The sequence below is a fragment of the Apus apus genome, chromosome 18 (genome assembly GCF_020740795.1).
Source record: "Apus apus isolate bApuApu2 chromosome 18, bApuApu2.pri.cur, whole genome shotgun sequence".
NCBI classification, from domain to species: domain Eukaryota; kingdom Metazoa; phylum Chordata; class Aves; order Apodiformes; family Apodidae; genus Apus; species Apus apus.
In genome coordinates, this window is record NC_067299.1 from 3,941,731 (window position 1) to 3,961,680 (window position 19,950).

Sequence of the window (19,950 nt, forward strand, 5' to 3'; positions counted from 1 at the left end):
TATGTCTGACCATTACGGTGTAGGACTGAACATGCCTTTTTTTCTGCATATAGAAAAATGTCCAGTATTTTACACTTGTGAAGATTTTTGGAAGTTCAGGGTTTGGTTTGTTTGTTTGTTTTCCCTCACACTGAAGGAAAGAGTTGAGTTTAATTATGCAAGGAGTGTCATTTGCATTTCTGGAATTTTCTCGTGTCTTCAGCTCATGCCAAATCAAGCCCCTAACTTCATTCTTGGTAACTTCAGGAAAGATTTGGACCTAGATTACTCTTTCATGCTCCCTGTAGTTTTCCATCTGCTTTTTACAGTACTTTGTAGCATAAGATTTTGGAATGATACCTATAACTATGTGGATGAAGTAGGATTCATCCTATTTTCTTAGTATATTATGGGAGCAACTGCTAATTGCCCACCCCACACACAGCCCTGATTTGTGACCACAGCCTGAGACAAAGAAATGAGAAAGTCATTACGTGCCATGGAACCCAGGAACTGCCACAGGAGAGGGACAGATGAGGAGCTCACTAGAGTAAATACAATGATATTGTATTAGTCTTAATTTTGTAATATGGTGTCCTTTCCCAGCACCTCCTGTCCAAGGATCAAAACATAGTTTCCTGGTATTAATGAATTAAATTTCACAGTACTCTTCTAAAGCTTTAAGGCAATAAACCTATTTGACACCTAGATGGATGGATGTGCAGAGATTAAATGATTTGCTGGCAGACATGTCATTTATCAGCTGCAGACCTGGGAGCACTGCTCACTCTCCTATCATGTTATATCTTCCAATTTACACTGCTGGGTTATTATAACTTAAGTCTGGCTTTAACAGTAACTTTTCCTATGTTATCTCTGAGTTCAGCTGGTGTTCCTAATTTATTTTTTTTTCCTGGTCTATGGTTTTTCAATCTAAGCAGTTGCAGTTGTGTCTTCTCTGTCGACTTCATGCATCAGTAAAAAGCTCACTCATGCAGGTGGACCACCTGTATGTTTATTTGAAAACTATCTGCCCTTGAGGCAATCTTTGTGCTGCCTGACTGTACTTCTGATAGATTCAGTTGCATGCTATTGGTAGTCTTCTACAGCTAAATCCAACAAAAATACTTCATTGCTACTCCTCAGTGTGGATTTAGAATACAGATCATAATTTCTTTTTTACATTTGGTGCTTTGTTGACAGTTAAAAATTCTCACCCTCTCACAGGTCTTCTCACGGTCTCTAAACTCCTTCACAGAATTCTCTGTTCCAACCAAGAAAATGTGCTTGCTTTTCAACTTTACTTGAAATTACTCCTCCTGAATTTGTCCTTTTGTGATGACAAACTTACTATTCTTATTCTCTGCTGCCCTTAGTCCAGACTGTGCCTTTCAGAGGCCTCTTTGTTCCTTTAGTTTTTCAAAGCTGTTGTTATTCATAGAGTTGGTACTGGCTGTGTTGATTTGGGGGCAGAATTGATTGAATTTTTTCATTTCCAAAATATTGCTTGGTACAACATTTTAATGATGTCTTTTCTGGGTTAGCTACATACTTTTGTGTGACCTTTGATTTTCTGTTTTAGTAATCTCTCTTTTCAGCTATGGATGTTGGGTATTTTCCTTCAAGTCACTGTCTCAGTTTGATGCTAAAGAATGGTGAGAGAAGGCTGATGTGGGTTAGGGAATGAGATATCAAGGTAGACAGATGATTCTAAACATTCTCATTTTTATTGAAAATCTCTTCATAGGTATAGAAAATCTAGATGATAGTCACATTATTCTGGTTAAATTTTAACTTGGATAACTTTAATTCCTGTAAAGATTCCCCCTGTTCTTTCTAGTGTGGTTCATTTTTTGCTGTTTGTTCAAAACAGTTGGGTAATGTTTCTATCCATGGTTAGCAACTTGCTGTTTTTCATCCAAGGTAGCTTGTATGTCAGCACTGATAGAAGTAATAATTCATTTTTAGATTCTAAATCATTTCAGAATGTATGAAGCACTGTAGATATAGAAGATAATAATTTGCCTCCAAAGGTTCCTTATTTTTTATTAATGTTTTGATTTCATATTCCCTCTGTCTGCATATCACTTACTCCCTGAATATGTATTACCATTGTAATTGATAGTGTGGCTCCTTGGTAACTCTCTCAGCTGCTGATTATAACTGTGACACTGCTCCATTTGAAGCAGCTTTCAGCCTACTCATCACTGAGGGTGAGTCAGTCCTCACTCCTGTATTATTTACAATCCTGGTTCGTGGAGCTTCAAACAAGTTCTGTTGTTTTTGAGGAAGATGCCTTGTGATCTGAGTAAGTTTTTGCCAGATCCTGAATTAACTTCCAGTTAATCTTGCTTGTTTACATTTGTTTGTCTTCCATAGAAATAAACCCCTAATTTTAAAGATGTATTTACAGGAATCCACATTATACTGTATATTTGACTACACACAGGATGGACCTAAGTCCAGGCCCTGGGCAAAGGCAAGACAGTAACACCAGTTTTCATCCCCTCTCCACTGGGTTTTGCCCCTGCCTGTCTTGAGGTATTACACAACAGAATCTTTCTTATATTTAGAGCTTGTCTGTCTTCTGAAGACATCACAGGTTTAATATTAAACTCACAGGAAAAGATGACAGTCTTCCTTGAGGACAGGTAGAGAGAAAGGTGATGGGTTTCTCTTGCAGGAGCTGCATTAGATGGGGGCAGCGTTGCTGCCTGGGAGGTTAGGAGGGAATTGAGCCTGTTAATCAAACGTTGCTCATACAAAACACAATGGAACAATTAAGATTGTAGGAAAAGACTGATTCTTTTTTGCATAAACAAAGCCCCAGATTTTGGTGAGCAGGCAGGTGCAATTTGTGTTGTATTGAGAAGTCCATGGTAGAGAAGCAACATCTGTCCTCTTGTGAGATTTACTTTGTAATGTCAGAGCTCCAGAAGGTGACAGCTCTTATTTACAGTTGACCTTATAGCAGTGATTGGAATGTGCACGCAGGGTTTTTTTTTGTTCAAATGATGCTGGAAATAAATTTAGGATGTGTTTTCTACGTTTTAAATAATTCACTGTACCTCGCAGGATGGGGCAGAGGCTCCAGCACTGCAGGCATGTTTGAAATCCTCAGCTTGTTGAGAATCAATTCCTATAGCCTGTGTGCGCAAGGAGAGCTATATATAGCTGTGTGCTGCAGGCAGGCTGAGGGGAGGCAGGCTCAGGACCTGCCTTTCCCAAAGCAAAAGCCAAATTCTTCATCTTTTGAGCATGGTCACTCCTGTGACGTGGCACCTTCCATCCAACTGGCTTGGTAAAATCAGAGCAGAGACTTCAAATAAGCCTCTGGAGAGTGGGGAAGCTGAGCCAAGCAATGGGGAGCAGGAGGCACAGGGATCCATGTCACTTAAGCCTGCTCGATGGTTTGGATACTGTGGCTCATCCCTCCCTGATGGAGCCAGTTTCAGATGCCTTAATAACCTGACATGAACTGAAAGTGCTATTCTGCTCCATATTTTATAGCTTTTGGTAGGAGGAGGTTGGTTTGGTTTTTTTACCTCTCCTCATTTTCTTTTTTTTTTTCCCTTCTCTTTACTCCTCAGAGAAGCTACAACTTGCGGCATTTCCTGCTGTAAATACATCCATATAGAAAGTGGAAGGTGAACTATAAAAGGAAAACTGGTTTAAGCTTATGTTGCTACAACTACTCCCCCAGTTCTTCTCTGCAGCATTTCAGTGTAAATCTCCTTGTCCTTGGTGGGCAGGGCTCTCCTTGTGATCCATTGTGAACAGTGAATCTCACCCTGGTGCAGTCGCCTGTGCTGTCAGTACAGGGTGGGAAAGCAAGATGTTCCCCCAAATTTCTACCCAGAGGTAGCTCAGCAGAGACAACTTCTCCTATCAGTCAATCAAGACAGATATTTGAATGCATCTTGTAAGCCGCAAAGAGCACAAGCTCAACTACTGTGTTTAAGATAATTTGTCAAGTATTGTCAAGATAATTTCTGTCCCTGCTGCTTGTTTTGTGCTCAGTGTTTCACAATGTGGTCTCTTAAACTGGCAGAGAGGAGAGACAGGACTTGGGATTTCCGTGTTCTGTCCTTGAGTGTGAAGGTGGATTTAAATGAATATAATATCTGTGCTTTTTTCCAGCTGAAAGGAGGAGGGATTATAGGCAAAGGACAAGAGAAATGCTGAGCTCAATACTATGAGCTGCTTTTAGATCATTTACAGAGCCATGCTAATGTCTAAGTAAATAAGTTCCGGTTAATAGTACTAAATAGCACCTGGAATGTGACCTTTTCAATCAATTCAGTTTGTGCCTTTTTTTCTTTTTCTTTTTCTTTTTTTTTTTATAACTATTGTACTGTATTTGGGAGGCTCTCACCTGCTTTTTATGAGTGTGATTACTGAAGATGGAAAGCAGTGGGTTTGGCTGTTGGCTCTTTAGGAAATCCTTTAAACCAGGACTGGAAGCAGAATATTTTTCAGCCTGTGGAAAAACGTCCATAGGCTGCCATTGTGTCACTCAGGCACAAACAACTGAGAGCCTTGATGCATTTTATCTGCTGTTCTGTTCCTCAACACTATAAATAATTCAGATCTGTTGGCTTAACTACTACTGGCAACTGTTATTTATTAAGAATGACTGAAATAACTATGTGGCTCAGTAGAACTGAATGTATTAGGGACTTTATTGTGATACAGAATAGCTAAAACATTTTGATTATCTTAAAGAAAAATCCTGAACCCCTAAATCTGCCAATATTCTTTGCAGTTCTGCAAAGGACAAGTTGACAGTGGGAATTAGGATGGGATCTTTCCAGAGCAAGTAAAGGTTTGCTCCTTTGAAAGAGCACACACCCTGATCCTAGAGCCCCGTGTATCCCTCCAGCTCCTCAGGCTGTGTTCATCCATGCCAGTCATTTTGAAATTGAGGTGCTGATAAAATCCTTATTTTGCCCCACTGTATAATGTTTTAATCTACTAGTAGTTAGATGTAGGTACTGTCTAGTCTTTTTATGGTTGCTTTCAATTTTTTTGTCTTGCATGTCATGCTCAAGAGAACGTAGGTAAAAGAGCAGCAGAGTTTTCTGGTGAACAGTGAAAATGACTTGCAGTTCTCTTGTTCCATTCCCAGTTTATGGTTAATTAATAATATCAGGCCCTTCTTGGTACTGTTCATCCTTAGAGATGAAATTGCTTTCCAAAGGTCAATATCATTATCCTTATTTTGTGGACAAAAAAAAATGAAGTCATTGGAAGGACTAAGAGCAGGCAGGGATTGCTCCAGCAGAACTGAGTGTCTTACTGTGGAGTGGCAGAGATTTGGCTGTACATCGTAAGATATGTTACTGCAGAACACCAGAATGCTTTTGCGAGTCAACTGATTATAAATGGTGCATTTGGAATAAATTTTATATCACAAAAGAGTTGACATCCAGGGCTTGGATGACTAATTATCTAATCTTACATCTGGCATAAACACCCGAGCCATTTGTATGATGAACTGCGTGTCACCCGAGTGAGGAGGGAGCCAGGGAACATTCTCTGCTGACTCAGTGGTCATAAATCTTCTGGGGTGTGTTTTGCCTTATATTTGATATTTGCTCAATGGGTTGAAAGAAGTTAAGTGATCAAATGTCATCTGAAAATCCTGGCCTGCAGGTTTTGTTTTTTTTTTTTCTCATTTACCAGAAGAAAAATAGTACAAGACAAGGACAATTGTTTGGGGACTACCTCTGTGTGGTGTTACTGGAAGTTGTTCCTTTGAATGGGCACTGTAGGTTCACTATCTTCACCCTTTTATAAAGAAGTCATTTTACTGTTTGTCTTGCTAATGATTTGCAGTAGAGATATCATTGAAGAGAGGCTCATGCTGAAACGTTGTTCCATTTGTTTGAAATCAACTTGTTAACTGTAACAATGCATTTTTTTTCTCTTTTTAACAAGTAATCAGAGGACTTTGCCATGTTAATCTGATCTTAAATAAAATAGGTTCACTGCATTGGGTGTTTCTTACTTAAATGTTGTTTCTGGACACATCAGATGTGTACAGTTGATCTCTTCAGGTTAAGGGAAGTATCAATGAAAATATAATTTTAACAGTGAGAAAATATAGGAGATGAATCAGCAATGAGTACATTTCTATGCCTGAACGTTTAGGGGCAAAGCAAACCTGCTGTAATAAAGTTTTCTGCAATGTGAGCTTTTCTAGATAGTGTGTCATTAATATTTTATAGTAAGGAGAAAAAGCATCAAAAACTCCAACTAGAACATAAAAAACTCTGAAATAAAAAGAACATATGTAAGTATCTTCAGAACAAGTTTGGACAATGTCATTGATTTTAAACAGCATCTTATTCTGGCTGGACAAAATACAGAGTTTATAAATTAAATGTTATGTACAGTGTGTAGGGGTTTATGCTGATGTTGGCACACTCTGAGATGTAAAATCAAATTACTTTTTCCAACACGCAGCACAGATTGAGGCATGGATTCCTCTCTTTGCTAATGGAACTACTAGAAAGATATTGAATTATGCTGACTTTCACATTGGCTGAGGGCCAAGCAGAGAAAAATCAATGACATTTTTAATGTCCTATAGAGCTTTTAAACAGGCTTCACTCTAGCAGAGAAACTCACTGTGAGGTAGCTGTTGTTGACATTGGTTTTCCAGTTAAGAAATGTACTTCTTCAGGTAAGGGTGCATCTTGCGTAGATTCCAGATACATTCCCAGCCCAGACATGGGATGCTAAGTAGGCAGTGACTGGTTTTTGGAAGGGCAGTCAGAAGTCTATGGTTACAAGGTATGTGTGTCACTCCCTGGGCTCTTCTGCTGGAACAGAGAATGCAGTGTGTAAATGTGCAGGCTAATCCCTGTAAAACAGTGACAAGAAAACACAGGAGGCACTTTTTGTCTCAGTATCAATTCCCGAAAGTCACATGTATGGGTAATTCCAATAAATTAGCTTTATTTTGATTAATTAATGATAGCACAAATGCTGTGTGTTTGCACTTATATAGCTGAATCCTAAAGATCTAAGCTTTATAGTAAATGCCCATAAAATTCATGGCTTCCTGATATTTTTTACATTTTATAATAATATTTTTATAAGTACATAAATATATACTTTCATAGCAGTAATTACAGTTTTATGGGAGACTATCCAATCCCTCTGAATCTTGCTGCTGAGGTAGAAAAGATTCTGGTTTAGATGAAGGGAGACTACTCTACAGATACACCCTCGACATGTCAGTTTTATGACTGAGGTTCCTTGCTGCAATAAAATGGTTTCTCTTTGCATTCCCTCAAAGTCTAGGTTTACCTTTTAGTAACAGATGGATGTCATATAGCTGTGAAGGACTCTAGTCTTGGAATATGATTTTCAACAGACACAAACTTTGTGTCTTCAATTCTTTGATGTAATGAAGAAAACCATCATACAGTCACTTCTGGGAATTCAATTTCTTGCAGTAATTTGGCTTTCGGCTCCTGGAAGATTAATTTTGTGTTTTTAAGGGTTGTTCACATTACAGTGAACAACTTCTTTCATTTTACAGCAGCCTTTAATACAGGTATCATCAGCTCTACAGAGATTGAAATGTAAGTAACCTCAGAACTGCCATATTGTGAGAACGAGTTAGAGAAATCATACAATTAGGTTTCAAAGTGAATATACAGACAATCTATTCTGCAGAAAGGCTCTGAAGAAGCTGCTTATGGAGTTTGAATTCTTCACAACTCACCCCTTCGGTGCCCACCCTCTTTTAGTGACAGTCATTAAATCACAGATGAGTGGTTTGTGTTCAGCAACCATTTATATTTTAAACGCACACTAACCTTTGTGACATTGTACCTCATCAAAGAGACAAAGGTGACCTTTTTATTTTGTCTTGTTTATATTTCTGTAGCTTTATGTGCTGCCACGTGCACTTAGCCCTCCAGGGGAAGGAAGCAGTGACTTGCTACGCAGCAGAAAATGGATTAGAGGTCTCAGTCTAATTCATGTGTTGAAGATAGTACGTTTACAGTGAAGGGTTTCCCTCAGTGACCTGTATTGTCAGATGAAATTCTAGTAGCAACATTCCAAGAAGCTGATTTCTGAAGTCGGGTTTGTGAGGGAACAAGGCCTGTGTGCTTGCTCAGTCTGCCTGCCCTTCAGGCTCCTCCCATTAACCCTGCAGGCCAGTTTCAGTCAAATTCAAATGATGGGTTGAAATCTGAAGGATAACTGAATGCTTGTCAATCTTCTGAAAACTGCAGGCAGGGTGGGTGAGAATGGCCCTGGCCCCCTCCAGGTACCACCACAGTGTCTGCATAGAACATGGGCATGGGAAACACATCAGAAAGAGTGGGGTTTTTTTGTAACAGTTGTGTATTATATTTCTGTTGCTTACAACTGTCATCACAAGGACAGAATAATTTTGAATGTGAGCAGGCAGCTGTCTCTGAAGCCTATAGATAGCAGCTTCCTCTTGTAGCACATTTTCAGCTCTTTCAAACAGATTTATCAAGCGTCTTTACCGCCTCAACACTGCCAGCACAAATGACTTCTCAAGGAGCTTTAGTTATGCAATCTTTTAAAAAGGTGCATTGTTTTTTTCTGTTTGTTTCTTTTTTTTGTCTGTGTATGCTGGGGTTTTTTTAGTAACTCACTGCAGCAGCTAAAATCTAATGCAGGGTTTCACCATGTGTGAAAATGAAAAAAAACCAAACAACCCATACTCCATTTGTCCACCATGACCAGGCTTTTTAAATAAGCATCCAAACTTTCCCCAGCAGAACAGCACAGGCCAGAGCAGAGAGGTGAGCTTGCAGGAGAGAGGGATGTTTTGTGAATAAGAAGAGGAGAACCTGCAGAGACAAGAGCTGAAAATAGCATTTGTTTGGCATAAATAGAAGATAGATACATAATCATTTTGTGGTCTAAAACTGCTTAACAGAGCAGGACTCTCTGAGTCCTGTCTGACTTAGAGGAGTTAGGAGACAAACAGAAGCCCCTCAGCTGGTGCCTGTCTTTCTGGCTGGCTGCTGCAACAGGAGGTGGCTGAAGGGAGGGATGGGTAAACAGTCAAAGGATCTTCCCAAAGAATTTCTCTGCTCATTACTGCTGCCATTCACAGCATGGGAATTTTCATTAGTAAAGACTTTAAAGGCTTCTTCAAAGAGCTTCCAGGCTGCATCAGAAGTTCCATCTGGAAGAAGTCTCATGAGACTCTGGAGTGTTTTGTAAATACAGGCTGGGGACAAATAAGGTTTTTCTTAAACTGAATCTTGCAAAACTTGCTTTCCACCATGAACTTTCAATAGGCCAAACACAGGAGTGTTTACCAAACTGCATCCCTAGTCTAATGTCTTTTGGAAAGCAGTTAGCTTGTCACCCCTACAAAGTCTTTTACTAACACAGTAAATTATAGGCCTTATGGGAATGTGCTGTACTTGGTTCTTTTCAGGTCATGTTCTTGGTCTTGGATTCTGTGTGAAACTATATATCATGCTTTGCACTGTTTGCCTGTGGAGCTGTTTTGTATTTCAGCCGATGGAATAGCATTGCTATTTAAATCGTGTTTCATTCTAACTAAAACAATTGCTGTTCTGTAGTGTCAGGGGATTCTTGAGGTAACAAGAACACTGCCTGTTTTGTGATTTACTGACCGTTTTGGCCTTTGAAAGGCACCAGAACGTTTGGGTCCATTTTACTGCTTTGTTTGGGTTAGCGATGCCTCATCAGTTACACTAGACCATGACAGCTTGAAGTACTTTCAGCACTGGTGGCACTGGTGTATTTTGGTCAGGGGCAGTAATGTGCCTGTGGCATCATTTTCCAGTCAGCAGTGCTAATGCTCCAGGAGCACCAGCAGTACTTGATGTCTTTCTCTTGTGGTTTTCCCCCTTTGAGATGCATCAACTTTTCAAAAAATGTGTTTATGTTGTGCAGTTGTTTACGACCCTGAGTCAGCTGCCTGCATTAGACTAAACCTGCCAGTCTGGAGCTGCTGTTTGCCCTTGTATTCCACTTAGTGCTTCTGGCAGCATCTGAGAACAGAGAATATGGAGTGAGAAAAAAGTATGAAAGCTCCATAAATCTTGTCTAAATTGAAAATATATTCCACTATCTTGGTATTTTTTCCTTCAGTTGTGCTCTTATCTAGAAATGTCAGAGTGTTTTATGAAGACTGAATTAAGCCTTCTGCAGCCTTCCTCCTTCTCCTCCTCTCCCCCAGGAAATGACATTATCATCCTTTGTTTGTAGATGAAGAACCGAAGGTCTGAGAGGTGAAATGACTCGTCCAAGGTCAGCTGCTGCATTAGTGGCATGGCTATGAATAGATGTAGGCATTCCAGCTCTCTGCTAAACAAGATCATGCCCTCCCAGTTTCAGTTTGTCATAACTTAATGACTAAGAACATTTGAGCATCTAGAATGTGGCAGAATAAATAATTTTCAGCAGCCAACAGGTAATCTAAGTCAGCAGCAGGATGCAGTGCACCTCCTGTGTCCCTGTGAATCCTGTCTGCTGCTGCTTGTTTTGCATAAAAGATGCAGGTTGGATGGGGCTCTGAGCAACCTGATCCAGTGAGAGGTGTCTCTGCCCATGCAGGGGGATTGGAATCAGATGATCTTTAGTGTCCCTTCCAACCCAAACCATTCTATGATTCTATGTGAGGACAGGTGAGGGCTACCAGGCTGGCAAAGTCTCAAGTTTTGGGTCTTTTTTGTTTTGTGGGATGCTGCAGGTGCTCCCCTGAATGTTCACCTTTGTGATAAAAACAAAGATCCTAGACCTGGTTCTTCATTTGTCTTGGTGTAACAGTAATGAAGTGTCCTGATAGTGGTTTGACTTCAACATCTAATCTATTTTAAAAGGAGGAAAAACAACCTCCAGTGCAGTTGCTGTTCCTCGAAGGGGAGAAGTAATTCAACTAGAGTCTTCTCAGGAGGCAAAGAAGAGAAGTAAATTTTGAGTAGTGCTAATCAGGAGGAGAAAGTCATCTGTCTGCAACTGGTCACTTCCCTGCTTACATAGCACAGCCCTGTAACAGCTACATAAGGAGCTTTGTGATGAACAGATGTCAAGGGCAATTAATTCTTTGGCAGGCAGCTTGTTATTATTAGGACAGAGAGTGGCCAGACATAGAAGGAAAACCTTCCACTGATTTCTTTTCTCTACCTTCTCCATCAAAATTGATAAGTCACTCAAAGCCCAGGGGTGAATTTTCATGCAATAAGAATTTAAAATTTGCCATCTCTTATTCTAGTAGGAGGAGACCTTGTATTAGATTTAGGGCACAGAGGGATAGCTCAGAGAAAATGCCTGGAAAGTCTTCACCTCTTTAATGCTATCAGGAAGGAGCAGAGTTGTGTGTTAAGCTGGTAACATAATAATATGTGGGCTGAGTTAAGCCACTTCAGACTGTTTTTCTCAAACTTAGGTTCATGGAAACACAGCCCACTTTTAGGCTTGATTTATTACCTTAGCAGAGTTATTCCAGGATTGCTGCAACACAACTGTGGGTGTTCTAAACACACCCACACTGCTAGAGAATCAGGAAGGATGTATTTAAAATCCTCTAATTTATCTAATAACATCTTTAGCGCCTTTTTGTGTAGGTTTGGTATTGTAATGGAAATGCACTCTTTAGTTAGATGAAGAGCTCCTGGGAGAAACTGCTGGCATTGTTTACATGTAGGGACACGTAAATAGCACTTGGAGCTGACTGGGGAAACACCCTGACCAGCTACGTACCCTGGAAATGCACCTTTCAATTTTGTCACCTGTCACTGCGGTTAAAATAATATCTAACATTTCAGATATTAATGTTCGTGACTCGGGGTCTTCAAACACATGACGTTCCCACTTGCCAAGCCCAGGCAGAGCAGAGGTTCCTCATGTCAGGGGGATATTTTTTATCTGCTGTTTAGGTCCTGAGTCTCTGTTTTAGGAACAGTCGTTGCCTCAGTTCTTATCCACGTTCCCTCTTCTCCCATCAGTGGACGTTCCTGAGAGCTTATTTGTAAGTGACACAAACCAAGTTTGGTTTTCCTAAAAAGTTTCAGCCCTGGGGTGCTGAGGGCAAGCCTTGGACTGAGGAAGGAGCTCCGGCTCCTGCAGGCACTAGCACAGCCCGTCACCTTGGTGCCCACAGGCAGCCCTGTCTGCCTCGTGTTTGTAAATCCTTTCGTGCACTATTCCGGCCGAACCTTCATCATTCCGTGCGTGTTTTCAGAACGCTGCCCTCGCAGCGTTGCTCACTGCTGGCGTGATTATTCTGTCCCAGGCATCACAGTCTCTCGCTGTTGTAGCACAGAAACTGCCTCTAACGTGCCTGCATCCAGCGTGGCCGCTCTGGAGTATTGGCGCTAATAATAGCACTGCAAAACCCGCTGGAGGTGAGCTAAATACAGGCGGACGAGACGAGACAGAAAATCCGTTTCCACAGTCGCCAGAGGCAAAGGAGGTCCCGGTGTGTTTTCCTCTTGCTGATTATCCTCACCCCGGGGCATTGCAGGATGTAAACAGGATCAGAGTCGCTGTGTTGTGCCGGGAAGGGCCGGTCCGGGGGCAGCCGATCTCCTCAGTCCTGCTTCATTAGCACAGGCTGCTGAGCCTCCAGGTGCTGCGTGAGCGCAACGCTGGGCTGCGCCTTCTAGGAAATAGGGACAGTGCAGGGACGCAGGACGAGTGGATTCCGTGTAACTTCAAGGGTCAGAGCATCACTTGGACAAAGCTGTTTACTGCTAATCTTCTATTTAAATAATTTATAGATCTGTTGACTAGAAAATAATGAGGGCCAAAGGGCTTATTTTGTCTACGTGTTCTAAACCTGTTAGATAATCTTGCTGTTAGTAGCAGCATGTGGTATCAAGAGTCTGGAAAAAATGATGGTAAAATGGCTTTTCAAAAAACTCCAAATGTAGCACATCTGATTTGGTTTCTGGAATTCAGATCTTGCTGCTGAAGCTTTGGCACGTGGGCTGGTTTAGGATGGCAGTTGGCTTTCCTGGGCAGTGAACCAAATGCAAATGCAAGGATGGTCACCATGAGCTTTTCAGGCTCCAGGATGAAGTCTGATGACTCCGGTTTCATGTGTAGTTTTTCTGCTCTGGATCTGGTTGGACTGATGCTTCTAGGCTGACATATCTCCAACCATGCTGAAAGCGTGTGACCAGACTTACTGGGCCTAAGCAGAGGAAATAAGGAAGTATCTGTAGTCTTTGCCTGTTTGCTGGACCAGCTGATCCAGAAATCTGTTGTTGATGGACAGTCTTTGAGACTGAATTAGCTTGTCTGTCTCTGCACAGTCCTGCTGTGGACACGTCCTCTGGAGGACATTGCTACCCCATGATAATGATGGAAACTGAAAGTTTCAGGCTGTGTCAGCAAGAGACACCTGAAGAAGTTAAGGCAGACCAATGGGAAATAAAAAGTCATGCATAAATGAAGAGGCATTAAACTACTCTTGAATGAGAGAATGTACTTTAAAGTGGCCTTGGTTTGCTCTAGATTAATTAACCTTGGGAGATATCAGGCTTAATTAAGCTACAGTGAGATAAAGCCACTTTACTCTTGGTATACATCATTCACAAGGGAGCTTTTTAACCGTATGCACATCAACGTCGTATCTCCTATGGGTTTGCTTTAACTTCCAATGTCCCTTGGTGAGGCTTTGGACACTTGCCTATCTGAGGACACTTATCTTTTGGGATCCTGACTCCAAGTCTTAGGAGAAACTGTGCAGAATGGGCTTCAGATAAGAGAATGCACATGTAGAAAATGTACACTAAGCAGGGGTTGCATGGCAGATGCTGTAGTGGGGTCAGGTCTAGAATTGAGAAGCAGTTAAATAGAGGCTGCAAAATGGAACATTCAAACTTAGAACATAAGTGAAACAGGGTTACTAAAATCCACATGGTGAATGTGAGGTCTTGCTGCAGGGCTGTGGTGCTGTCTAGCAAAGAAAAATCAGAAGTCTTACAAATCTTGGTTCACATTCCTGTCTGTTTATAGAAAAGTATTGTTATGTATTTCCCTGACTGCAAGTTACCTTGCTAAATCAGATTAAAATAACTTTCTGTGAGTTTATTTTGGTTTGTTTGTTTTTTTCTTTTCCAGTAACTGCCCTTCATTTTTGGCTGCTGCTTTAGCTAGAGCAACTTCAGATGAAGTCCTCCAGAGTGATCTTTCAGCACACTACTTACCAAAGCACGTGGACAACGCAGACGGGATCATACGTGAGTACAGCCACACGTGGTCATGTACAGCTCCACATGGTGTGATCTGTCATGCACACTGTACTGCAACACCTTGCAGATCATTCAGGGGTTTTTCAAGTCAGCATCACTTCAGTGATCCATCTAGTCTGACCACTTGAATGGCACCAGTTCCTTCTGCCTGCGAGTGAGACAAAACTGGACTAGATTTCTTGTAAAGGAATATGCCACGTGGATGTAAAAAGACCAGTGGAGAATTTACCACCACTCCTGACAGAGCTAGTGGCTCATTTTTTAGTCAAAGCTCTCTCACCTTTGAGTCTTGTCTAGTTTCAACTTTTACTGTTGAACTCTTCCTCTATTTTTAAACATCTTTCTCTGGCTGTAGTTGGACTTCATAAAATTTTTGCTCCTTTAGACCAGGTGGAAATCACTCTTTTAAGTGCACCTTCATAAGACTGTATCTGGTGGCCCTGAATTTCTTTATAAGCACGTTAGACTATGTGGTCCTGCTGCTTGGTGGCAAGTGCCAGTTGTCCTCTTTCATCCTTAAAGTAAAAAAAAAATAATAATAAATTCTGAATTATTTCAGTTATTACGGTTTTTACTGTGGCTTTTAATTTTTTTATATAGTTTTAGCAAAGGACAGTATAAAGGTATTTCATGCTTAAAAGGAAAGTGTCCTGTTTATCTGTGTTGGCTAACAGGATTTTTGCAGCATCCAGCTCTAAACCATGCACCCTAAATTGTTTCAGGATTCTGCTGACCTAAACAACCTTGAACAACTTTGTGGGGTGCTCATTACAACAAAGAACAACATTTCATACATGTACTGAGAGGAATTTTGTCATTTGATCTTGAAAACAGTCAGCAAATCACTGTGTCTATTCCCTCCTTTTTTTGATAAAAAAATAACTAGATATTGAGGATGAGCATGATGTCTAAATATGGCTCTTCAAAAAAGAAGGTTATGCTGTATTTCTCAGAGGCCTTTGGAAACCTGAGAAACAGAAATACATGCTGTGGGTTCCCTTTGTGTAGGTATTGCTGCCTCCTCCTGCTGAGCAGGTAAATGGAATAGATTTGTCATTGTTCTGGCTGAGCAGCCTTCATTAATTTCAAATTGAGATCTCTGAGACTTGCATAAATATTTGACAGTCTCCAAGGAAATGTTGACTAAGCTTCCACACAGAATATCTGAAGAGTTCAACAAAAAAAAAGAAGAAAAAGACAAAAAAAACCCCACCATAAAATCCTCACACCTACAGAAATTGCCATTTAAATGTATCTAAACCTGTAATACACAGATACAAACATAGATTGGGGTGTGTACAGGCTATAGCAGGCTCTAAAAATACGCCTCCAGATGCAGTATGTTGAGGTGAATTGACATAATGAAGGCACTTGAAAATAAACTGTACCTTTACAGGTGCAATGTGAAATGTTAAAATATGAAGATAAGGGAGAGAAGAAGAGAGAGAACATCATCTGGACCATAGGGAGCAGTGGTTTCCTATGAATACTGCCATTTCAAATAATACACCATAAATGATAATTTTCCAAACAGAGCATTAGTTCCAGTGATGCAAGGTCTGGCTAAGAAAACCACAACAAAACCAGGGGGAATCATGCAGGACTGAAGGAGGTTTCATTGCAAAAGGTCAGCAGCTCCATTCTAGCTGACTTTCTCAGTAGGAATCCTTTGAGGAACCTGGGCTGGTTACTTAGAAGAGAGCTGTGATTCTAAATGCCCAAACTGGTACCACAGAGGGAGACTTTCATGCTTGGAAAGGAAACAAAGGGAACTACAGCAGGTAGTGAAAATGGGATTTCTACCTCTTGAAGTTTGTGCTCAGAGCTCATTGTATGTCCTGGTGATGTCTGGACTGGTACAGAATGTGAAGCCAAGCTGAATTTAGCTGGCTGCTTTTGATAGCCAGTTCTATGTCAGGTTTTTTTATGAACCCAGATTTGTACTCAATTAGACAAGGAGACATTTACCTGATTTGCCTCAAATGTGAACTTGCTAAAAAAAAAAAAAGATAATGAAATGATTCCAGATTTCCTTAGTGACACATTTCACTCTGAGAATTGCAATGTGACAAATCATATTGCATACTTAGGAGTGGTGAAAGCAGTTATTGGTGTGCTGGTGGAAAGGAAATTCCAAGCTTCATGAAAGAAGAATACAAATCTTAAAAGATGGAAAAGTGTTTTGAGTTCATAAATGTAGGAATGCATGAATATGGGCCTGGTATACTTAGGGTGTCTTTGGATATCAAGCACAGAATCTAAGAGTCATGGGCCATGACTGACTCTCCTCTTCCAGTTGTGCTGGAGAGGAGCAAGAGAGCTTCTGTGAGGACTGAAAGATGTTTGATTTCCTTTTTGAAAGGTCAGCTTAAGAATGTTTAGTTTTCTTTTTTTGTGGAGGAAGATAAGTCATGTGGGGGTTTGGCATTGTTAAGGAACCACCAAAGGAGACTGGACAGTAGGACTATGTAACCTGGTGGACATATCTAAAATATCTAGCAGACTCCACAAGGCAAATCACTAAGCCTCATTAGCCAGTCTTTCCAGGTACCAGGAGATGGGATAACCATAGCCAAGACACAGAGAGGTCATTGACTCATCAGAAACTGGAGTTCTTGACTTAAGGAGAACCTTGGACATTGGCTGGATGATATCTGCAAACCTGGGCACCGATCCCTGCTGTCACACTGCATTTTCAGGAAAGGTCGTAAAACTTAGGTAGAATCTGGTTTCTGGTATTCTGCCTACCCTGATTTTACCCTAAAAGAAGTCAGTTGTCTTTGGGAACACTAATACCTGAGCTGGATTTCCCACTAGCTGTGGTACAATAAGCACTGCTTCCAGCACTGGGGATTTTGGAGCAGCAGGAGGGAAATGCAATTCTCTGTGGCACGACCACAATGGCAGCTGAGTCAGCTCTGGCGCTGCAGCCTGAACAATTGATGACTAATTTACAGCTGTGAGGGGGTGGTTTGACTGATGTGGTTCTTTCTACTGTTTTAACCTCCAGAGTAACTATTGGTGATGCTGCCTCTCCATGTCCCTGCTGGGGAGGGCGTTTGGTGGCTCAGCAGAGCCAGGGGGGTCACTCCCTCCTTCAGAGCGATGCTCTGAGGTGGAGCAGCCTCGTGCCCCATCTCCTGGCATATGTCCCCACTGGAAAACAATGCAAGAGCAAGTCTGTGGGGTTCACTTCTGGAAAATATCACTTGGACATGTCAGGCTGTACATGTTCCCTCTTTAAATGCATTTCTCAGCAAAGCCATTTCTGGTGGCACTGGTTAGAGAAGTACAGGAGTTGTGAGGGAACTGGTACCCCTTACTATGGCAGTGGTGGGATGACCTGTCATTGGATTTCCACCACTTGTTTTTAAAGCTGTGTGCTCAAGAAGCCAAGGCTGCTTCTTTTGATTAGGTATGTAGCTGATTTCCAGCTTAATGGCTGCTCTTGCAGGTCAAGTTGAACCAACTCATAGTCAGCAGAGCTGGGAATATATTTTGCTCCTAAGGATCTTGGCCCCTGATCATTATAGCCCACATCTGGTGTAGACCTAGTACAGAAATGAATAAACGCTGCTTTTAGGTTCTTCACAGAATTTCTGTGAACTGAGGGATGCTGTAACCCTCTCGTCTGCTCCCAGTATTTGAGCTGTTCCTCTTCCAGGAATGACTGACACTCATGGACTGCTGCTGGTTAGCTTTGAAGATCTCTGGCTTTGGGGAATGATCATGAACAAAGAGATTTTGATGTCTTCAACTCTGATCCTTCCTTCCTGTTTTCCTTCCCTGAATTTCAGAACAATTGTCAAGTCCCTGAGTTTTCACATTTTAAAATTACTATTTCTCAGGAGTGACAGTTCAGCATTTTCTCAAATTTAAGACCTTCATGGTTTTCTCATTTGCTCATGCAGATTTCTTTGACACAGGGTGTAGTCAGGGATCTAGAAATAACGTTAAGAAACTAGGAAGGTACCTGGATGTGTACCCTACTGAATGTGTGGTCTGCCGGAACATCTTAAAGTAACACAATTAATTGCTGTAGATTATTTACTCGGGCTGTATTGCCTCAGTTCTGCAGGGAGGGGTTGTGTGAAAGATTGTTTGGTCTAAACCCAATGTCATTGTAATGGATCATCATTTTCCTACGTGATGCTTTATGGCTCAACAAAGTCCCTACCAGAGCCACAGCTGCACCACTAGGGGATCAAATGCTGAGGGAAACTTGCTTTTCATTTTTCCTGATGCTGCAAATGAGTTCCCCAAAGGCATGGAGAAATGTTTAAGTTAAAAATGCAAACAAACAATGAGCTGCTTACTGATGAATGCTGATTATGGTGAGTTGGGCTTCTTTTTATCCATCAGAGCCCAGGATTTCCCTGCTGAGATCTATTTCAGCTGCTTGGGAAAAATGGTTTGTTTCATCTTTGTAATGTATGCAAGGAAAAAAAAAAACACCACCTCACTTAATAACACTCTTAGCCTCTCATTTGTGGTTTTTGCCTTCCCCAGAGATCGAGACGGTGAAGTTAGCCCGCTTAGTTTTTAGCAAACTCCATGAGATCTGCAGCAACTGGGTGAAGGACTTTCCCCTCCAGCCCAAGCCCCACCGCTACTACGAGACGTCCATCCACGCCATCAAGAACATGCGCAGGAAGATGGAAGACAAGCACGTCTGCATCCCAGACTTCAACATGCTCTTCAACCTTGAGGTAAAGAGAGATGGTGTGGAAGACAAATGCTAAATAAAGTTTCCATTCTTGGGGAAACTAGGCTGTCTTCTACTGTGAAAATGAAAGCCATAGCTGTGAGGGACATGGGGAGGATTGGCAGTGAAGAAGCAAACTTGGTCTTAAATTAGTTCAGTTGATGTTCTTTAACCACAGCTGCAGTACAACATGCAGTTTCTACATAGGGGATATAGAATAAAAGAGGAATTTTCCCAGACTTTTGCTGAAATGTCATCCAACTAAGCAAAGTTTGCAGCCTGAGGTAGCCACTCACGCAGTGGCTGAGGGACTGACCTGCCACTGTGCAGAGAGCAGCTCTGCTTTGGTGAGAGGCAGCAGATGTGCTGTAGTACCATGGGATACACCAAGGCAGGGGCTCCTCTTTGGCTGAGGGTGCCTGGCTGTAGGAGAGGACTGCAAGGGGAAGGAGGAAGTTGTAGAGCTTACAGTGCATCACTGATACCAGTTGTCTACAGGGGTGGGTCTGTACTGCTTTTCCACTCTTCCTCTTGGGAGGAAGAAGCCAAAAGCAAGAATAAGGAAAGTGAGAAAAAAAAAACAAAACAGCAAAACAAACCCAAACCACAAAACTGACAGGAGAATGGGGTGCAGTTCACACAAGAATCCAGCAACATGAGTAGTTTGGTGGAACTGGGGCCAGATTTCCCTCCATTAATTCCTTTATGTGGCCATTGGCCAAACACTCATGCTTCCTCTTTCTACAGATACAAAATTGGACACTGAAAAACAGCAAATGCAAGAAAGTGGCAAGAATCTTACCTTTAGGATCAGATTGTTGCATAGTTGAGTCTTTGTTGCATCCTGTCACTTTAATAACCATCTTCTGCCCCCTCCACCTTCTTGCCTTTAGATGATACTAATGCAAACAGCGGGGAGATGTTTCCTTTGTCTGTCAATTTTCAGCTTTCTTATTCCAATGTGTGTTGGAGCCCATTACTTAAAAATTACAATGCACCAATATTGTAGTAATTGAGCTGGCTGTCAGG

At 41.5% G+C, this 19,950-nt stretch overlaps 1 protein-coding gene and 1 long non-coding RNA gene across 2 annotated transcripts in view; one reads left to right on the forward strand and one right to left on the reverse strand.

The window, feature by feature from the left end:
* The window catches only part of PPM1E (protein phosphatase, Mg2+/Mn2+ dependent 1E), a 61,346-nt gene that overhangs the window by 35,191 nt on the left and 6,205 nt on the right, over nt 1-19,950 (forward strand). The window contains exons 2-3 of the mRNA XM_051635898.1: nt 14,086-14,204; nt 18,726-18,925. Of these exons, the coding sequence (XP_051491858.1) occupies nt 14,086-14,204; nt 18,726-18,925 (319 nt within the window). The remainder of the gene's footprint in view (nt 1-14,085; nt 14,205-18,725; nt 18,926-19,950) is intronic.
* LOC127392205 (uncharacterized) lies at nt 7,148-19,797 on the reverse strand. The gene is made up of 4 exons (XR_007891213.1): nt 19,724-19,797; nt 14,497-14,731; nt 14,172-14,364; nt 7,148-7,463 (listed from the first exon to the last, which is right to left on the reverse strand). It is a non-coding gene; the product is annotated as an uncharacterized LOC127392205 (long non-coding RNA).